A 23043-nucleotide genomic window follows, 5' to 3' on the forward strand; every position below is an offset into this window, starting at 1 on the left:
TCAAGTCCCCATCTCCCCCCCCCCCTCCCACCCCTCCTTCCCCAACAACATGTAAATATTTTTATGCAGAATTACTCAAATACATACATACATTTGGAAAACAAAGATGAACAAGGTCTATGTTTCTCTCATTCCAAAAGAATAAGTGGAAGAGTGAAAAAGAAATCATGTTAATAATGAAGATCGATTTAGAAACAGACACAAAACTGTGCTTGGAAGAAAGAAAATTTAAAAACAAAAACCAACCAACCAAATAAACAAAAAAGACCCAAACAAACAACAATAAACAAACCCTGACAGAACGAAGTAGTGGAAAAGGGTCTTTACATTAAAACTACTAAAATCTCTAAAATTTAATAGGGGAAAATTCAGAAAAAATAATTCCTCAAGAATGAATTGTTATTAGACAGGAAGAAAATTGATCAAAGGATGCAAGAGAAAGTGTATATGCAAAAAGAAAATAAAATTATCTCTTTAAAGAAGTTTTCAACAGATTTCAATCCTATTTCTGCACTATGATAGGAAATATTGGAAAGCTCAGCCACAAAATGACATTTTACAACACTACTTATGTCTGAAGATTTGTTGATGAGGCTTCCTCAGCTGTTTAGAGCAGGCAGCACTCCACTGGTATAAGAGAATAGTTTCAACACACCAGCTAATTGCAGTCACAGTCATTAATACACTTTGATATTATCCACGCTCATTCTACCCACTCTAGTGGGTAACCTGACCAAGAACATGTGTCAGGAAAGTTAAGACCAGTCAGATTTCATGTTTAACTCACAACAGAATAGGTTTAGATTCAGTTGGCACAATGTAGAAACTTTATTTTGCCTTACAAGGAATGTCATTTCCAGGGTTTCAGTGGAGAGACCAGTATCAATACCACTGGTGGAATCCACAGTCATTTACCAGCTTGAGTATCTAGGCTGAAGTCCAACCTCAGCACACCCTGCCTAATTTCCCAAATAGATACTAACACAAGTGCCAGCACTCCATCACCTCACCAATGTTTCATTTTCCATAGGCAGCAGACTTCTCAGCAGCATTCATTAGATACAGAACAGACAGACTCCTGATAAAATCTACATACATTGTGTGTCATCTCTCTATTTTTCTCACCTATAAGCAAAAGAGTATTCAAAGTCTTCTGTTAATTGAAAAAAATAATTTTCTGAAGCTGTTACAACTGAGACATTATGTTCAAATTATTTGAAAGCTTGCCTACAAATTCTCTCAAGGCCCCTCACTTGACCGATAAAATTGTAGGCAGAACTGCTTTTCTTGGAACTGAAGAAACATTACCAGGAAAATAAAAATTATTTCCTCAAAAATTCAGCAGGTGTTTGGATTCCTCATGATAGTTTATAAGCCCACAATCCATCTACCTTCCAAGCTATATACGTTTAGCAAGGCCATAAAGAAACACTTTAGAACAGCTGAATGCAGCAATGCTGTAAAATGTATTCTCTGGTATTAATGCATGCAGAGAGAATTATTAGGGTACTGGTGCTTTATAGCTTTTATGCTACCACAGTTTAAAATTTCTGGATTACTTTGTTGAGTACCTTTCACAGGCATGATAAAAGCAAAGCCAAGTAAAACCAGCTGAAAATGAGACTGTTTAGTTGTTGAAAAAAAGAGGGAGAGGTACAGACATTTCAGAATCAATTAAAAAAAAAAGGCCATGGAAAGTTGTTTTTTTTCCCCAGTTTTCAGCCCACATCACACTTTGTTAGGCTTAGAACTTTTCACACTTCAGAAAAATATGTGGTGTCTCATGCTTTGCTTTCTCTTCATAACAAGCTGGCTGGTACCTCTCTGAGTCTGGAGTCTGAAGAATGGTGCCAAGTGTAAACCTACTGCCTTGGGTATTTATACACATTTGTGCCATATGAATAACTAACCTATCAGTAGATCTCAGCTTCTACTCTACTGTCCTACTGCAGGCATATGGTAAGTGAGGTAACAGATTTTTTGCTTTTTCCAAATTACTGGAAAACACCCTCAATTTCATGTTCTAGCTTGACTAAACCAGAAGACATCTCAAGTCTCACGGTTCAAACAGGCTACTCTGAATCTCCATAAAATGCTGCACAGGAACCTTCTCCATCCTTCCAAAGGACAAAATACTGAGTATCACCTCAGTATTCAGCACTATCCTATAAAGACTTTCGTGTCGACTTCAATGGAGTAAGTCCACACCCAAAATTGTACAGGAGCTTAATGCCTTCACATTTCAAATCCATCATGGCATGCCACAAAAATCTTCCATTTAGACAAGTCACAGAGACTCTAAGTAAGAAAAATCAGGAAAGATGAGAAAGACTCTATGAGCCTCTGAAGAAACCAGCCAAACCCTCTAATATTAACAGGATCATCCTCAGGTACTGTGCCACCATTAATGCTGAAATGGGGAAAGAAAGGTCTGGTATAGCTTCTTTTGTAAATCTTCATATGGAAACATGACTGTGAGTACAGGTCATATGTGGAGCCCTGACAATCTTTGCTATTACAAATATTTACATATCAACAATATTTCATTCACATGAATTGGTATTCACTCTATATGTACTTTAACTTGCAATAAGAATACCATTTTAGTACCCAAGCTGAGACCCAGTAGATGTCAGGCTTCTCAACTTCAGCAAGACTCTGACTTCACCTTGCATAAAATTCCCAAAGGGCAGAGCAAGCAAAACTAGGCAGGTAAAAACTACTTGAAAGACTATATCCAGGTTACCCAGCAATCAGTTCCAAACTGGGAGACTGAAGTAAGGGACATTACACAGATGCAGTCTACTCAGTGTAAAATATTGAGCAATGAGTTAGATGACAGAATGAAGGTATTTTTATTGACTTTGCAACTGGCATTAACTTTCAAATGACTCTCTTAAAAAAAAAAATATAGAATTTATAGTTACCATGTATACAATGGGGTAGAGCACCCTTCCACTCTGTTCAGTTGGAATTTTATGCCCAGTTTTGACCATCATATTTAAAGAAAGATTAATTGATTTCATAGAGTCAAGAGAAGAGGGCAGCAAGATTAATCAGAGGTTTGAAATACTCAGTATAGAAGGAATAATTGAAAGCCTGGAGGGGTTTTCTGCAGGAATAAAGGAACAATATTTGCCTTAAGTCATGTTGAATAGAATTCCAAAGAAGGGCATGCTGTTCATCATGATCCTGTAGATGGTATAAGAAAGAGCAGGTTTACACTGAACTAGGAAAAACTAAGATTGGATGTGTAAGCAGGAGAGGAGGTGATGGCAAAAAAGTGCCTACCCCAATCTATCACCTTTTTCTAATGGCAGGGATAGCTTGAGTGACTTCAGCAGTGACAGAATCTCCACCAATGGAAGCTGTAAAGAAGAGGTATCTTAAATGTTCTGAGGCAAGAAACCAGCCTGAACAACCTCTTGTGATGAATTCTGGAAACATTTTCTATTGTTTAGTGCTTTCTTTTGGTGGAGAGGCTTCACAGCTCTCCACTACAGAAGCAGTTACATTTTTCTCATTTCAGCCAAAAATGTTCATTAAGAAGTGCTGGCAACATAAGTTACAATATACAACACATGATATATGGTTTGTGGAATTTCTTTCTTTACAGAAAAAGAAGTATAATGGAAAAAAATTGCTTTGTAACTTCCTAAGCTTTTACATGTGTTACAGGACAAACTCTAAGAGATGAAGATTTAATTTAACACCAGGTGTTTCTAGCTCTTAAAACCAGCAGTTTTTCCCTCTTGCACAGCTAGACCTAAGGAAACATCACTGCTTTGTTTTTCTCCCACCTTCATTCTGAAACTTTGCAAAATTATAAATCATCTTTGTTTTAACACGTTTGAACAATATGATTTACTTGAAGCTTACATAAAATATATCTTATCAGAAACAGAATGGCATTTTTTGCCATCAAAATCATAAAAACTCTGCAGAACTAATTCTAGCTCCTGAATGGAGAAGAGTCACAACAAATTTCTACCTGATTCACAAGAGTACACAAAGGGATGAATTTCTCTCAGCCTTCATTTTAGCATCACTCAGAAAATTAAACTTAATTTGTTGGAAAAGGGGAAGTTTTGTTATTTGATTCATTTAAAATAGTCATTGTAGGGCATTTTGAGGTAGAAATGTCTAATGGATGGGTGCATGCTAACCAAACCCTACACTCAGAACTGACCAGAGGGATAGCAGCCAGCTCTGCCCTGGGAGCCCGTCAGCCACCCTAGTGTGACACTGCCCCGTGCTCTGCAGGCTTTCTTCATTTGGGCACAATATTTCCCTAATGAAGCCATACAGTTTTTGCACCACAGCTGCTCTTCAGCCAGTCACCTTCCAGTTTGGCAGAGGAGCTTCATCCTTTTTCAGTGCTCTTTTGCACTGTTCACCAAAAAATAAATTGCAGCTTCTGTCCTAAATAATGATAGTACAGTCCCTTCTTCCATCAAACCAGGTGTAAGTTACTGCATGATTTTAAAAGATGCTATTGAATAGTATTTCCCTAATGGAAAATCTGAAGCCTGCTTGCATCCATCTGTGGAAACATGCCCATTAGCTCCCAGGCAGTAGAGGCTGTAGGCCAAAATGCTAATAGGCAAAACTGGCATGTAAAAGTACACTCAAAGCCAAATTACAAAAGCAAGCAAAAATACTAAGACTGCTTCTGACTTGGAAAAGGGAGGTTTCTATCTTGAGGATCTTCTTTTGCTTCAGGACATGATTTAGTTCTGACAACATTTTTCGAAGAAGAAACATGATTTTACAGGTCAACAAAGGGTTTCCAAAATCAAGCAAGGCATGCAACACAATTCCTTGCACAGCTCTGCTAAGCTTTGCATTTATTTTCATCTTGCATAATTTGATGCTACAGCACAATTATGTACAGTTAGTGGCTAGATATGGATATATTCACCTGGAGAATAACTATGGGAAACTGCACTATTGTATGCTTACCTTTTGCTGCCAACATCTACAATTAAAAAAAGATCCAGTCCAACCACTCTTAAATAATACACACTGCTCCTCATCAGTCTAGGACGTGATACAACTTTGTCCTCAATTGATTGGTCTCATTGATGTTTGATACTGTCCAAAACTGATGCTGCAGACTAGATCTACACTTGCAAGTTTAATGCTCTCAAAGCTTGTCCTTTCTCATGTCAGCTATTGAAAACTATGTCAGAGTACCACTGAGCTCTTAGGAGACTCAGAAACTTCTGCAGCACACACAGGTCCTGCTTAACCACTGATAAAGCACCCTGTTTTACAAATCTGAAAAGATTAAATATTTCTTTGAACAGCTTTGAGCAGCTCCACGGTTTATGTTTACATAGTGTATAATTGCTGCTGTTACGCAACTTGACAAGAGGGAGTTTTCCAGGCTCCCAGCAGAGCAAGTATTATACAGCAACCTTGTAAAAGAATGCTTCCGTGTGCTCTCCTTCCATCTTAAAAGTTACTTTTTGTTGCTGCCCCTACAACGTTTGCTTCTTTACAAATTATTACCTCAGGCTGATAGGAGAGGTAAAATTTTTCACCCTAGAGGATAGGAATTGAAGTAAGGGGGTTAAAGACATTAGAAAAATGTTTCAAACAGTAAATTTAAGCCATTAAACAAAACCTGTTGATTCTAAGTTACTGGAAGACTCGGGGGGCGGGGGGGGGGAGGAAGAAAAAAAAAACACCTCCTCTAGACCAGGTTTTTTTTGTGATCTTGCAATGGAGAGGAGCAAAGAGCAGATGAAGCAATCTCAAAGAGAGCTTCAAAAGCACCTGAGAAGGCTCTAATCTATCTTCAAGTTTATCTTGTTCTTCTCTTTGAATAAGGAATGTTAATTAAAATATCTTAAGGAATTTGGACAGCAATTATAAACCTTTACAACAGCCAGCCTCAGGCACTTAACAGGAACAACATTTCACATTTTATGGTGTGCTTTGCATTTTTCATGGATTAAAGCACTTTTTAGACTATGTTCCCATTTCAGCATGTACTGTATTTACTCTCATAATCAGAAGCTGAAAAGTGTTTGATTACCAACCACATACCTAATAGTTTTACATTAGGGAAGTAGAATAGCCACTTTATCCTCTCTACAGGAAAAATTGGGGGCTTCACAGGAAAACATACCACACACCATTTCAAGCATGCATAAAGCACAGAATTGCTTGTCCCACTCCACATACCACAAAAGAGCAGTGTCCTCTGCTAGTGCCAAGAGCAGCACTGCCACTGGGAAAAAACTTTCCCTGATGTGAGTTACTAGAGGGTTGCTCACAGGGACTGGGATTCTTTCAAGAATGATGCCCAGGAACCTATCTCCAGGATGCTAAAAGTACCTTCTGGTTTATATACAGATGTTAGCTTTCCTACTTGGAATGACAAAACCAGTAGTAGTCTGCTGGGATGCCGAGTTGCAGACATTTGGGAGTTGCTGAGTAACAGACAGTGGAAGTCATGCCCAGGTCCCTAAACTAAATACTGCTGAAAGGAAGCTGTTACTACAAAGGTGATAAGGGGTTTCCAGCATAAAAAAAATATGTGGAAGAGAGATATTACTTCCCCTTATTTCCTTCAGAAATAGTTTAATATGCAACAAAAATTCTCTTCTTTTTACTTATAAACACAGATTCAACTCTAAAAATGTATCTTGTCAAGAAGAAAGTACTTCGGCAAACAGAGCATTTTCACCTTGTGTGAAAGGGAAAATTTCAGAAAAACTTGATGGAGAAAACTTCTTCTCCTCTCCCCTGCTCCTTTCCCCTAAAAAAAAAATATATCAAAAATTACCCAGCACAAAGAAGTAACTACTACAATCAACAAAAAATTCACTTTTTCTCCAACCACACCCCTAAAAAACATAAAACATGTTCCTGTTTGCTTTCCTTGCACAAGCAGAGACACTGATGCAATCTCTCATCTCGGAAAAAGGAAATGCCTCTATCTCACAGTCTGCATCTTTTTCTTCCTCAGCAGCTTGACTAAGCAGATTAAAAGACAAGTGCACACTAAAACAGCATTAAAGCAAGTAAAAAAAAACAACTGCCATTTCAAGAGTAACTGGAAGTAGAGTCTGCTGCAACTGCATAGAAATTAAAACAGGTTGCAAGTAAGCAAACACACAAGGTCCCCTGCAGGCAGGGAACTCCCAGCACCAATAAGGATGCTGGAAGTTATGGAAAGGATCCAGCACCATTTCCAACCTGTTGTCTGTCTCTCTGGGAAAACAGAGATGACAGCTTCTTCATAGCACCCTGTCACCCCCACTTTCACTCCTTCCCTCTTGCCTTCCATATCCCAAAAAAAGAGCACCTGCTGGCTTCTTACACATCACCTACTGATAAGGTGAATTCAAAACTCTGCAACTGCCAGCCATTGACAAAGTGTAATAAATCCAAGCATATTTGTATTTGGGAATTAAAGGAAACTATTCAGCCAATTAAAATATTCCACAAACAAGAGCAGGAAAGAAGGAAAAGAACTCATACTCAGAAAGTGCATTTCTAAATAAAAAGAGTAAATTCCTTTTTTCATACATAACATTTTGAAACTGCATTTGTATAAAATACTTTCCTCAGATAGTACTACAAACAACTTGACAAGCAGTTAAAGAGAAAGTGCAACTTTCCTTTTCTGCAACAAGTCCAGTACTACCTAAAAATATTTTATACCAGAGTTTGCAATAGCTTGCTACCAGCAGCATTTGTGACAGTCATCTTTGCTCAGTCCACCAGAGGAATATGCTTGCTGTCTGCCTAATGCAGAACACATCTTTTGAATGATGTGAAGAGAATCAGGACGTGAGAATTTGATCCATGACACAGAGTGGTCTGTCACATAAACTCCGTTAATACTTTGCTTTGCAGTGTCCAAATGAACCTTCCAACTCAAAGGCTCAATAGCATGCTGGAAGCTACTGAGCACACATTATTAAGTTTACAGGAACCCAGTGCATTAGCTTTACAACTAATTTTATAGTAATACAATTGCACCCCAAATCACCCTCAGGTATGCTGTAAACAGTGGAAACATTTTATAAGGACACAAAAGATGAGAAGCAGAGAATATCTGCTAACCTGGTGGGGCCAACTGTAAGGCTTTTATAAAGCCTTATTTTTCAGAATGTTAACTCTTGGGAAACTGAAAATCTCAGCTTGCTTTTGAAGCCATGCAACACTCAGCACAAACCAGTTCTGCCAACAAATGAAGCAGTCCTGCCTTTTACCCTGCTCAGAGGTTCACTTCTGCCTCTTGCGCCCTTCCTGCAGGTGCAAGCCCTAAAGTGAATTGCATTTAGAAGCAGATCCATTTTAGCTTTTAACCATGCTGAATTTGTGCATTCATGCCTCAATTCCATTTACCAGGAGATGCACAAATGTTCACCTGAACACAAGGGCTATATGATACTGTTATGCAGAGGCTATAAACCACAGCTGCTTCTTTCAGTAGAGGTACTATCTTAAAAACTATTCGTGAAATATGGCCCACATTTTCAGATCAACAAATGTTGGAGAATTTCTCTCCGTTTCACCATAAAGGCAAATACAGTTTGGGAAACACCCTTCTCAGCTTTACTGAGGTTTGACTCCAGATATTTCAGCACAAGGCTTAACATACTGGGAACCACTCTCATTCCAGGCTCTTCAGTAATACAAACAATTCCAATTGGGGCAAAGAGCCGGGTCCCAAACAGGCTAACAGGGATTTGTTCTCAGCTTCACCTAGAATTTGCTCCAAAAGACTAGAACTGAACTGAAAAATGCCCAGGGTACACAAGTATATCAAAACCCCATCTTCATACTCAGCAAGTACCACATGTCAATCCACATTTACATTGCATCAACACTGGTCAGGCACTTCAGGACTTCTGTGTAAATACCAAATGCTGCAGCTCTCTGCCAGAGCAAACTTGCATACAATGTAATTTAAATTTTTGTTAGTTTTTGTAGTAATTTTAAAAATCATATTAATATGCAGCTCTCTGTCTCAGGTACCAGTTACCTATGCACACTGGCTGTGAGCATGATATGGTCTTCAACCAAGAGATCCGTTCCACTAACTCAGTAGCTGAGACCTAAACCTCTGGATCCTGATGCAGAACAGACATTTGAAGCACCAGCACCCTCTCACCAATATGGAAATCACGTGTGATAACTCTTATTTACTGTATAATGTAGACAACAAGGAGAAAGCTGCATAGCGAGGCATTTTCACTTACGTGGTTTATATAGAGACTCTTGCGTTTTTCTCTCACTGCAAAAACACAAAATATGATAGAAATATTACATGACTATTTTTCCTGATTAAGCTTCTTATATACCATTTATAATAAAAAGAACAGGAGGCTATCTATGTGCAACATTACAATTCCTTTTGCACTAATCAAGTGTATTCATACATCAAACACAGAAGGAATCATACAGCTGTATGCATAAAGCCATTTATGCTCACGAGTGTGGTGATGGATTAAAATTCTCATCCTTTGGGGTACTTCATCAGACGTTGGGCTGGATGGGAAAGTTAATATGCAGTAAGCTAAGTCCAAGTGAGCAATGGATTAGCCAGCCTCTACCAGGTCTCTGCATGGGTACTCCTGAGCCACCAGTACTTTTGTGCAAGGCACCTTGCTGTGAAGTGGCCTATACTACTTTTCAGGCATGAAAGCACCTAAATAGCTACACACTTTGGAGTTAGCAAATTCTCATCATAGCTTACTGTGCACTAACTCCCATAGAAAAGCCTTGAAACCATATGCATTATACTGCTGTCTTCTATAACGATCAGGTGCAAGCCTGAAACTATGTCTTATGTCAGATGCAACAATGAAGATGTATTACTTTGGCAAGTATGAACCAGTCACCACAAGCAAAGGGTTGTAAGTCAAAGCCACAATTAGTCAAAATATTCAGAAAGTAAACAGCAACAAGAAGGAAGATAGATGTACAGAGGCTTAATTGTCAGAAAAATGTTTATTACAGCTGATTAAATATACTCTATTTAATCTTTTTAAGCACTTTCCCAATTAACTCACCCCATAGAGAGCCTGTGGAGCTCTGTTCCAGTCAAAATACCACAGCATTTAGGATACAAGTCTGGAGGCAACTAACACATAAATCAAACTGCAGGATTAAAATAATAATGGTTTCATGCTGTAGGTGATTAAATGCACTTTGGTGCACCATGACTTAAAAGCTACGCAACCCAAAGCACTTAGCAAAATAAGAATGCTCATAATGGTGGGACAGCCTGTCCATTCCCTGTTGGATGAGAAGCCATTATTTGTGATTTTTTTTAAGCAAGCAATCTTAAATAAACAAGGCTATATGTGTGACTATTGCGAAATAACTGTGTTCAGCATAGACATAAAATGAAAAGAAAATAAGAAAAAACTTTTAAAAATCTTACATAATTTTCCTCCCAGGGAGCAGAAAGGAGAATCACACATGACAGATGTTAGCCATGTCACTTAGCACATGCTCAGATCCACAATTATGGACATTGTAAAAGAAACAGAATTAAACAGGAACAGCAGGAAAATTCCGATAATCTAGTAAATAGTTAAACTGCTTAAAATCCTGCTAAAACACTGACCTACACTTAAGTTCCACACACTGCTTTTATCACCAGCAAGGGTCATAAGTAATCTAAAGGGAACAACAAAATGATGGTAGGAACAGCCACAGTATTTTATTTGTCTAGTATTGCATATTGCAAGTATAGGTAGTAAACAATTCTGATAAACTGCATGTTAAACCTCATCAGGTACACAGCTGAAAATTAACACCTATTAACTGCAACATTATGAACACAGTTAAGTATTTAACAGTGGTTTAATCAACAATTATATTACATACAAAGTTCTTATGGACAAAATTCTATAAAGTACCCTCCAAATTCCATTTTCATCACATTTTTTCCCCTACCTTAGTTATTCTCTTCTGGTTTTTTTCCTTGTATCCATTATATTATTCAATTCACCATGAAAGTATAATTATTTATGTACCACAGAAAGAATATCACTGACAGCTTACTGACATTTGCTACTTTCAATCTCAGGAGAATATATTAATGCATTTATACACACCCCTCACTTCCCCTCATTGCTTGCGCTGCACCTTCTTCTCAGCACCATGCTGACCTCCTTTCCCTTATTTCTGCCATACAACAGAAATTCAGCCTGGATTCTCCAGCAAGAGACTACAAGGCAGCAGCTTTGCTTTTGTGCTTCTGGCCCACTCTGCCACAGTGTAAGGCTCAACTTTTTAAGGAGTCAGTGCAAAGATCCTCTGCACTGTCCCTAGGGCTCAGCATGGTGTCCATCTTACACCTGATTTTCACTTTGTAGGATAAACTACAAAACTAATTGCAACTGCAGCTCTAGATTTTTGGTTGTTTAGCACTGGGTTTTGAGGAAATGAAGCTGAGCAGATTTAGAGTCAGTTTAAACAATTAAACTTGTAATTTCTTCTTAACATTTTGAAACTTGGAAGTGGAATGGAACTCTTCAGCTGGAGACTGGCATGGTGTCAAACTCTCTTTAATTTTTCTTAGTTTAAGGCCAATAACCTGTTTCTATTTCTGGTGGTACTTCCAATTGTTACTGTTGAGCTTTTTGCAATATTAGGAAAATATCCTGAAATAGAGGAGTTAGCTGTGCAATTTCTCTAGACTGTTGTCTAGAGAATGTTGCTGGTATCATGATTAAAGACAAAATCCCTGAGGATTACATCAGTAAAAATGTCTCATATTCTGGGAGTTTGTAAATAATTTCTTTTTGTTTTACCTGAGACAGGACACTAGTCCCAGTTAACATTAAAGAGTAAGTGCAGCTTACTTCACTTATTTCCACTATATGACTACAATTTCAAAATCCTCATTGTCTGAAGCCCATTGTTGCATGGATACTGCAAAATTTAGCCAGTACATTGAGTGTATAAAATAAGTTAGCAGAGGTGGGCAGCTATAAAACACAGGAAAGACAACTACCAGCACCCTTAAGTAGCAACCATTGCCCTCCTGCTTTATAAGGAAAGGAAGTTACATTATTGGAGTGGTATGTTTGGAAACCCTGGCTTAACCATAATCACACACTACATAGTCCATGGCTTTCCAGTCACCTGCACCATCCTGCTTACAGGCCAGACTCCGGAAACAAGATAAAATTTGCATAAAGCACTCACAGAAGACATAAAAGGTCATATTCTTTACTAGCTCCCTAGACAGGGAGAATTCCTCATGTAAGATTCAGCACCTAGAAAATTCTCACAGAGAGCTGGAAACATTTAGAAAAGCTACTTGAGTTAGATATCAAATTAATATTGTTTCTTGTGTCTTCTATGGATGCACTGAACTCTCAGGTAGTTAAAGATGCATTTGGCCTACTGAGTAAGAGGGAAAGGACAGATTTAGATGCTTAGCGTGGCTTTCAGTCTTCAAAGGACAAACAAAAATTCAGAGCATGTAATACCATGTCTGTCTCATTATATTTGGGGTAGTCAGCTGGTTGCTCTTCATTCACAAGTTGATAATGCAGCTCAAGCCCAGCTCCTATTTCAGAATAGTGCTACAAGATCACCAGTGAGGCCAGAAGAGTAAAGGGCTACTGCAAAGCCAAATGTGGAACTACTTGAAGGTAATGTTGCCAAGTCTCTCTAGAGCCTAGCGATGGACTTGGTCCCATCCTGCTGTAGAAACATGGTTGTGAACACTCAAGAGTGACAGCCAGATTCTGGATGAAACCTTGAGTCCTGATTGTCCCTCATCTCTCCAGTGCATATATTTTAAACATCTTCAGTTCTTGCTCACAGACATATTTTCACCTGAAGTTATCAGGAAGGTTTGCCAACCCAACACTATTGGCAGTTCCCTACCCAAGTTTGGTATTTCCAACACTGCCAGCTCAGCTCTCCCCTTTCTATGATGACTTAAGAAGTACTGGGGGTCCCCAAGGCTCCACGCCAGGCTGTCAGAATACAGCTACACACCCTAAAAAACCCTTATATTTTCCCCTTCAGAAACATTTTCTTGCATTTTGGTGTCAGGCAACATCCTTGAACAATGTGAGAACTCCTATAGCTCACTTTGTTCCACAATTGGCTCAAAGGACAGCCAAGCAAAATGTTTACTGCTGTGACTTGTCCCACCAAAATGGTTCTTGGCAATACATCAACAGATAAATGCTTGCAAATTCTTTTTTTCTTTTGTAGAAGCAGGATAGATTTTGGATTTTTTCCACTACGATCAAGGCTAGCTGAACAGTTTTACACTCCTCTTGATACAGTCTCTATATTGTTTCATTAAATTAGCTGTCCTCACTCAAAAATACATTCTTTGTATAACTTAAAATAGAACAAAGTTTCATAGACCAATTCTAGCATGGGTGTAAACTAATTATTTTAAATTGCTTATAATTAACTACATAGTGTAATAATTTAACAACTATTACTATAAGTAGACAATAATCATCACGTCTGGTCAAAATTCTAGTTGCTGGAATTGGGATTTTTTTTTTTTTTTTTTTTTTTTTTAACAAGCTGTAACAAGAAACATGTAGCATCCATATGGGATTATACAGTCTCAAAAAACTATAAAGAAAAGCTATGAAATTGAAATAAATCTTCACAATATAGTATATTATGGCAATATTATCATATTAATTTTGCAGACTACTAAACTAGATTAGAATGCAACAGATTAAGGCATGGACAAAACCAAGTCTGAATTCAGAAGGACAATCTGAAGGGCAAAAGAGGTACTCACATAAATCAACTCTTCAATTAGGGAATAAATGTTTATCCTCTTTGTTCTAGTCATTCTCAAAAATTAGCCAAAAATATATAGTAAATGAAAGCTACATTATTTTTACGTGGTATGTTTTACTCTGTGTTTTGCTATGTAAATCAAAAATGGCATTTATAAGCAGCAGAAAGAAGGACAAAGAATTCATACTGAACCGTAAGAATTACTACACAGAAACTGCTTTGAAAACCTTGGTACAAAATAAAGTGTTTTGCATCAATTATTCATCTATTTCTGAAACAACATGTCATACATGTCCAGCAGGGAACTAAAGAGGCAGAATAAATGGCTTCTATTCTAACTCTTATCAAGAGACTTGCTTAACAGATGTAATTTCAGAGGGATCATTCTCTCTAAGAATAAAAAAAATATTCCATCTAAATATATGATTATATCAAATCCATAATGAGAGAGGAACAAAGCATGTTTTGGTGCGATGAAGGCTGTTTCTTTATTAAAATCCAGTTCTGAGCTCATTTACAGTATCAGCTACATTGGAGGAAACTCTGGATTGTCTCTTAGATAGTGTTCATGGGCATTTTCTCAAGAATATACTCCCTACATTTCCCAGAAGCTTGGCCTTTTGTTCAGAGTTTAAAAAGAAAACAAAGCAAAGGGTTACACCAATTTGCTTGTTATTTAAGGAAATTAAAATATATATATATTAATATATATATATTAAAATTTATCCATATTTGTAGTTCTGATACAATGACTATTTATGAGTTATAATTTCAGGATATGACAGGACTCAAACCTGTACCTTCTCCTACTGATCTGACAAAATAATTAACTAAAGGTATTATTTAACTCTAATATGATGCTTATAAAAACCTCTTATTTTGGGAGGTGAATTATATATTAAAAGACTGTCACATGCATTCTAACAAAACATTTACAGATAAATGCAATAGCAAATACTGTAATAAATTCAGTAACCTACCATCTGTTTGTGATTTACTGAGAAATATCGTACTGGCCCGTGGATGATCTGAGGGGTTGAATTCCATGTTCAAATCTGGAAAAAAAGAGAGTAAGAACAGCATGAAAACATTTATCATTATCCAATGGCATACAGAGATTTCACATACTTTAGCAGCTGTTGTAGAACAAAATGCATCTTGAGGCCCACTTTTTTATCCTTCTTCACACAAGTGGCTCGTTTTGGCTTGCAGATCATTTACATCTACACATCTCTGGGATTAGACTTTGGTTTTAAGGGCTGCTTTAGGATTAAAACAGATAAAGCAATTTGAGAAGTTTGTACACAAGAAGTTGGGAATTATCCATTTCCCATCAGTTTCTTCCTACCATGGTCCAAAGCCATTGCTTAGCACTAGAAGTCAGCTTGTTATATGCAATTATAGAAGAATTAAGCATTATAAAACAAATACATAACCCTCTGTAGATAGATGGGTTTGAGAGATTAGATGTTATACAGGAAGTAGTTATTGCAGCTGTAGTAAACAAGTAGAGTCTAGGGTCAGACTGTTTTAAATGGTCAAGATTACAACACAAGATTACAGAAACTTGGAACTTCCTTGATACTTCATAGATAAACATATTCCCTGCTGTGACAACTTCTAAAAAACAAACAAAAAACAAAAACAACAAACTCAAAACCACAAAAAACCCCACAGAAACAAAACAAATAAAACAAATCCTTAAAAAGTTACTATGTTAAATATTTGAATTTATTTGAATCTATCCCAGCTCATACAAACTTCCATGAATGGTTTTTTCCCTATTGCAGTTGAAATACATTTAATTCAGTAAATTTCATCATGACACCCTATGAAAACTTCAGTGGTTTTGTCTTCTCAGGATTAGGACCCATAGGTGTCTCTCTATAAATACATGTATACATACACGTCTATATATCCATATGGATGTACATTTAAGTAAAAAATAATTTTTGGTTAGCTAAAGCAAAGCCAGACTTGGGTATACTTCAGCTAAGAGCTCACGCTCCTAACAAAATTCACAGTTTTGGAGAATTTGGGCGAGACCAAAGTTACAAAACATGTAAATACAAATACATATAAACACACTTAGTAGTATACCAAAAGAAGAGTGATTATAATGGCATACTGATTTACCACACTGAAATAAATTTAATCTCTCACCAAGAAAAAAAGAAGTCGATTTTACACATAACTTAAACTTCTATGCAGTTATGTACCAAGTTAAGATGAACACCAGAAGATCACAATCAGATGTGATTCAGGTTATTACACTGTCAGAAACTTAGTTCCCAAAGCCACAGTAGCTGCATTCTGTTCAGTTTCAGCACTGGGCTAAAGCCCAGGCAGGGTTTTAAATCACAAAACAATATCTTAAATAGCATTACTGAGACCAAAAATATTGAATACAGCCTCAGTTTGCACTTTTTTAAAAGGATAAGAATAAAGTTCAGATGAGCGTAAAAGGGTGCCACAAGAATGACTGGAGGACTGCAGAAAATGCCTTCAAGTGAGACTCTGAGTTCACACCATTTAGCTGATGAAGGAAGAAAATTAGGAGGCATCTGCAGTTCAAATGTACCTTCACAGGGGAGAACAAAAAGTACTGACAGCTCTTTTTAATCTAGCATGAAACCAGTGACAAATGAAAGCAGAAAGACCTTAATTGCAAACTTGGATGAAAAAAAGCAGAGGATAATTAGGCCCTGAAGCCCCATACCCAAGGAACTCAACTGATGTTTTTCCCTTTCTAGAAGACTGCTTCAGCCAAACATCTTTAGGCTTTAGTCCAGCATGAGTATTTAGGCTCAATTCAAGAATAACTACATTCAAGTTACTGGCTTATGATTCATATGCAGGTCAGATCAGATGATCCCAGGGGGCCTCAAGTCTATGTTCTATAAAATCTTCAGAAATAGCAATATGTAAATTATTATGCACAAAACCTCAGCAAATCCCCGAGGCACATTTGTAAACTTTCTAAAATTGCACTAAACTCTTGTAATTCTTCAGAAAGAGCTACGTTTTAAGACCTGTGGTCAGAATACATTATGCAAGATAAAAACAGAAAAGGATGAGACTAAATAATCTGTTGAGACAGAAAGACACACCACAAGAGGATGAAGGATGGGTGCTGTAGCAACAAACATCTGAGCAACATGCATCAAAGCTTCTGCCGTGACACAAACAGGAAAAACCAACACAGTCACTGCTTTTATAACAGTGCACGTGGGCTGCAGTGCAGGGAACAGAACTGATTCTATCAGAAAAATAAGATGTTATTTCCTTCCTTTTGAACAATGAAAGCTGGGTAAGATTGCACTGCCAAGGCTCTGATGCTGATTCAATAGGGAGCTTAGCTCTAAACTGAGTAACACACTTGTTTCAGATTTAAACAGTTCTGAAATAATCTGGTGAATTTACTTTGCTTCCTTTCCCTTAGGCCTGGGACCACAGGCTCTCACTGCCACTGCACAACCACCATTATCGTTAAGGAAAGAGATGGTGCTATGCATTCAACTGGTTTAAAACTTGAAGAGGGGAGATTTAGGTTAGACATTAGGAAAAAACTATTTCCATTGAGGGTGGTGAGATGCCCAGGGAAGTTGTGGATGCCCCCTCCTTGGAAGGGTTCAAGGCCAGGTTGAATGGCACCTTGAGAAACTTGGTCCAGTGGGAGGTGTCCCTGCCCATGCCAGGGGGGTTGGAACTGTATGATCTTTAAGGTCCCTTCCAACCCTAGCAATTCTATGATTAGTTTAATGATCTTTCATATTCTTAAAAAGGAGATCGATCCATGTTTCTTCTTCCCATAAGATTTTTTAATTATTTAAAGGAACTGCAGGTAACAAAATAGCAGACCCATCCAGTGTATGCCAGAGAGGAAACTGCAGCTGACTGGGGACTACACGTGAGTCAACCTCCTTGCTACCTTCTCTGTACTGACGGCCTGGCTTTACAGAGCAGCTGCCTGGTGTGGCCTGGTGGGTGGAAACAACAAAAAAGGCACAAAGTTGCTTACAAAAACATAAAAAGAATGCAAGAAATGAGCCATTTTTTTATTAAGCCCTACATGTTTCCTGCTGAAATGGAAAACAACAGCAAAGAGAAGCACAGGTGATGTGAGGGAAGGGCAAGGGTTTCACAGAGGGCAGAGGTTTTGGTGTACCCTGCCATGGGTGGGGAACAGCACTGCTCTGTGCCACCAAACCAGGGATCTGCCTCCCCAGCCTGCCACACCACCACAATACTAGACCCGAGGAGTTATTACTCTGGCTGGCAGAAAGAATGAAGCTGTTGCTCCAGGTTTCAGTTTCCCAGAGTATATGAATGAACTGATGTCATCTGGGGGAAGAGAACCTGAAACAAATCTCCAGGCACAGTCCAGGAGGGAAGTTTCCCTAACACTGAACCTTGAAAAAAAACCTGCCAAAATAAATTTCCCAAGTCTTATTGCACCTTGTCTTTAATGCTTCTCTTTTACTCTGGTGGGCTGCTCCCCCCTAGTAACAGCAATTAGCTCTTTATATGTACTGTAATGAAAATATGATTATATAAATATTATTATAATTCCTTCACAAGTTGGTAAGATTTAAATGGGTACCTCAGCCAAGAGGATCCCCCTCATGTGCCTCTAGACAAAAGAAGCAAAAAAACCCAAAGATTACTTAAAGGTAAGAGGTGAGACCACAGGCAAAAGACTGACAAAAGCAATCCCTCACCATTATTAAAAATTTTCTTAAACTTTATTTTAAATCACCATGACTTATGCAAAGGAGCCATGATAAAATCTTACATTTGGAAAAGCCATATGACTAAGTTTACTACTAAAGTTTCCATTTGGGACTTCTGTACACTAAGGTCTCCAAAATGTGGGAAGTGCCAAGCACTGGGACTAAAATAATTCACTAAAATAAACAAAGAACTGGGCTGCTTTCTCTTCAGAAGTTTTTATAGCTTTCAAGACAAAATAGAACTGAATTGTATAGGCTGATTTCACTGAGTAATAACAATAACTGCATCTGTTGCTACAGGAAAGCTTCCAAGATGTGAGATCCAATACCAGAAGTTTCAGATGCCATTCAAGCATCACACAATAACAGCATGAAGATTTATCTGTATCTGACCACAAGATTTATTTGTACCTTTTTTTAAATACTTCATGTCTTGTGTAAGCAGCAACTCATCTACCTCCAATAAAAATGCATCTTAGCTGTGTTACTGCTTGTAGTATTCTTGTAAGAATGAATGTTAATTATGATATTCCAGTGCTTTTTAACTGATTACGAGAAGAAAAGAAAGTTGTAAATTGGAAGGCTTTCAGGAGGCAATTGGATGGAAGGGTAAACTCCTTCAGGTTTGGCTAGGCTGCTGGAAAAACTTGGATGTGATCTTTGCTACCCTGGAGCTACATTATTCTGTGCACCATTCCAAGCACAAGACAGGCACGACATTTCTCAGCAAGCTCCAATTACACGGGGACTCTGTTCCAGGCTCTGCTCTGATCTCAGTCTTCAAGGGAGGCACAAAGACAGCTCATCAACAAAAGGAGCCGTCTGTGGCAAATAATGCTTGTTTCTCCACAGTTATTCCTCCCCAGTCAGCCAAGTTACAACACCAAATAGTTCTTACAGCCACAGTTGTATTTATTTTCTCTTCTGGAAGGAAAAATCACATACATTTAACTTTGCACAGAACAAGGTTGAACAAGGTTCGCACCCGGGATTTTCAGGTTTTATTTATTTTTGAGGATTTGCGTTCCCTTGCACAGCAGTCTGTCCCAACTAAACACATCACGAGCAAATCAGATGAACTGACACAACGTGGTAAGTCTCTTTTTTAACATATCCTTGTATTTAGAATTGAAAAAATACTAACTAATAAAACTTCTCCATCTCAAGTTCCTCTCATAAATGTCTCTCATATATGCCAGTAATGCATTTATTAGATTTTACTTTTACTGTAACCAACAAGAAGCTTAAAAGTTTCACTGATCTATAACGTAGCAGAGGATTAAAAAAAATACCACCTGCCTCAGCTCATCTGGCTTTGCACTGTCAGGGCAACAGAGCTGAAGCCAAGTGAAGCTGTCTAATGCTTCTCACCAAAAGGCAAGGAAACACAGACACCACATTCTAGTTCTGCTGTTGGAATACAAAGTTGGGGAAAGGCTTGTCATAATTTTTTCAGATGTATGGTCTGCTGTGAATATTTTAAGCAATATAAGTAATATGAAGACATTACTCCCATACAACATTTTTTTCAATGAACTTATGTGATATTGTTGCCCTCAAGTAATGCAAGATGAAAAGAGGAACTACGGTTCCCATTTTATGCTTTGCACTTCCCTGAGCATCTCCCATCATTGCCCATTCTCTCACTGCTGACCCTTCCATTTTGTCACTAAACACTGCTTTTTGGCACTTGAGAACACAGTACTCAAGTCCCCCAGTTCCACCTTCTCTCTTAATAACCTTAATCCATCAAATGACACAGAGCCAGCTAACACTAGAAGCGATTGTATTGGCATGCATCCCATCAGAGACACAGGCTGGCATCTCTCCATTCCAAGTGCATTTCTACATAAGGTGGCAGAAAGTCACCACCTGTTTCCACTGGGGTTTTATTAATACCCAAAATACCACTTGCTTTTGTCAACAAAACTCGTGTCCCCCTTATGGCACATGCGGTAACAAAAGGAACAAAGCTGCTGTCCTATTAACCTCAAACTGAAATTTCTGCATTTCTTTAATCCTCCAGTGACACTGAACACCATGAAGACTTTCTCCCTGATGCATTTTTACTGAACACATACACAGCTTTAAAATGAATTTACCATCACATTAGATCCAAAGAAAGAGTGGAATACAAACAGTTGTGAAATACTTTAAAAATAATAATAATGAAAAAAAAATCTAATTTTTCTTCCCATTATGATTCATTTATCACTGATAATAATCATTTAACATGATACATGTGAAATCTTCTCCACAGTCATCTCCACAGAAATCTTACCACAGTATCATTACAGACCTAAACAAATGATACCAGCTGTTGCCATACCTGCCATTTCAAAACATGGAAACAGTCCTACCATGCTCTACAGCCTTCAATGCCCTCAGCAAGGCTGGCTGTGATCCTAGCCATCCTTCTCACAAATTTAACCCAGAGGTTAGCAGCTGGCAGGGGATTTTGTTCCTCAGTAAAACACACAACATGAGAGTCAGCAGAAGAGCTGGGTTAACCTAGAGTAAAGTGAACCAACTTTACTTGATGACAAAGCTTAATACAAAGTCAGCAGCAGCATATCACAGTGAGCTGGCATTATAAACTTGAATCTCAGACTGAGGCATTATCTGCAGCTTTGCACTGAGGAATACACATTGCACCATTCCTCAAAACAGACATTATTGTTGTGTGAAAAATTAAGAAACAAAATTTCCCTAAGGACGTGCTGTGTTCTGCAAATCAGGGCATAGGAGTTTGAGCTGTAGCTCAACTCCTCATTTGAAAAAAAGCAACTTCGTAATATTGACTCAAGTTCTGAGGAGCCTTCACACCAGCCCATAATTACACAAACTATTTTAATCAATGCCAGTGAAAATGGCATCTTTCCAGGATCCCTCCTTTTTCTTTCTGCTTCCCTACTGAGCTGTGTGACCTAAATTTAAAGTATTTATCAAACAGCTAATAGGTAATCCATGAAATACAAACACAAAAATAATCTGTTCTGGCTTCTCAGAAAATTTACTGCAAGTGTATTAGAAAACATTTGTAAGGGTGCATCTGTGACTTCAAGGGAAACAGCTGCTTTTTAATATGCAAAAATATCATTTGCAATCTTTCCTGAGGAACACCACAGGATATATGGTAGACTACAACAACAGGCTTTCAATTTTTCCCCTGCAGATTTGTATTCACATGGCAACCAAATTGCCATGCTACCAAGATACCATGTTAAAATCAGTACTACATGCAGGTTGTCACCTAGAGCTGAAAAGTGACTGACATTAAATTAAAAACCTCTCTCATCACTGAAACTACATTTGTGCTTGTATGAAAAAGCCCATAAACAGAACCCAGCTACAGCACATCTGCAGGTAGACACACACACACACACACACACACCTGAGCCACTTCCACTACTGAGCTCTAGTGCTGCCCCTAAGCCCAGAAGGCTCAGTCTCCTAAATGCCTTAGGAAAGAACACACACAATATAAGTTGGTCAGTATATATCCACGTCAGATGTAGCCATCTAATTCTTGCTCAGACTCCAGGCACTATAGCTTCTGAAAGCTGAAAACCTGCAACATCCAGGTATTTTGTCCATCCTCAAAAACCCCTAAAATTCCTCTCACGTCCTATCTACCAGGCAAAGAACAAGCAGCAGGAAGAGGGGAAAGCAGATTCAAGCAGCAACTAGATGGGAAAAAGGGTTCCTAGCTGTTTTTCTCCTAGTCATGGAGACACAGCCACTGCATATAATATTCAAGCCCTGAGGCTGATCTGTTCAGCCACAAAGTAATGCAGCCATTCTAAATTCAGGCAGATAAAACATTACCAGATCAAACCCACAACAGGGATACCTGTGCTCTTAGAAAGAAGGGAAAAGGTCTCTGAAAATTCAATTCAAAGACATGTTGCAGAGAACATACCAAGTTTAGATTGTGTACACTACAGGCAAAAATGTTGAAAGGGGTACTAGTATTTCCATTACAGATGAGGAACTGAGACAGAGGAATAAATTCAATGCATCCCTGATCCTGGTGCCATTTTGTGCTTAGTCCACACCACTGCAGATCATACTCCAGGCCTTGATCCACCTAATTATCCAGAAGAGCACATATTTAGGGACCATAAGACCAGCCTGTACATTGATACTTGTAGATGCCTAATTCAGAGATAGTCTACCCAGTTTCTCTAAAATCAATAAAGTATGCACTTTTAGAAAATCATTTTTCTAGTGGCTCTTTGCCTAATCATAAACCAAAAATCTGTGATAGAACAGACACATCATACTCTAGATGTGCTGACCCTTCATCTTTCCTGATACATTTCCTGACAAAGGGAATTAATCCAACTATATATAAAGTGCTGCACTAAGCCAGTCATAGTTTGCTCTCATCTGCTTCCAATAATTTATCCTAATACCATATACCTTGGGAACTGCTCCATGTACGAAGGCTACTGAAAAGATACACACCAATGTCAGATGCTATGTAATATGTTTTTTGGATGAACATTTCCTATTATTGCCTGACAAGAAAATGCTAATT

At 38.1% G+C, this 23043-nt stretch overlaps 1 protein-coding gene across 4 annotated transcripts in view; it reads right to left on the reverse strand.

The window, feature by feature from the left end:
- The window catches only part of CCNY (cyclin Y), a 129776-nt gene that overhangs the window by 33245 nt on the left and 73488 nt on the right, over positions 1-23043 (reverse strand). For 3 of the 4 annotated variants that reach the window (XM_071734797.1, XM_071734798.1, XM_071734796.1), the window contains 2 exons: positions 14748-14822; positions 9225-9259 (listed from right to left, as the gene is read on the reverse strand). In XM_071734797.1, the coding sequence (XP_071590898.1) occupies positions 9225-9259; positions 14748-14822 (110 nt within the window). Of the gene's footprint in view, positions 1-9224; positions 9260-14747; positions 14823-23043 lie in introns of those variants that run through there. The other variant, XM_071734799.1, reaches the window with a different exon arrangement.

Source organism: Heliangelus exortis, chromosome 2, assembly GCF_036169615.1.
Source record: "Heliangelus exortis chromosome 2, bHelExo1.hap1, whole genome shotgun sequence".
In the NCBI taxonomy this organism is placed as follows: domain Eukaryota; kingdom Metazoa; phylum Chordata; class Aves; order Apodiformes; family Trochilidae; genus Heliangelus; species Heliangelus exortis.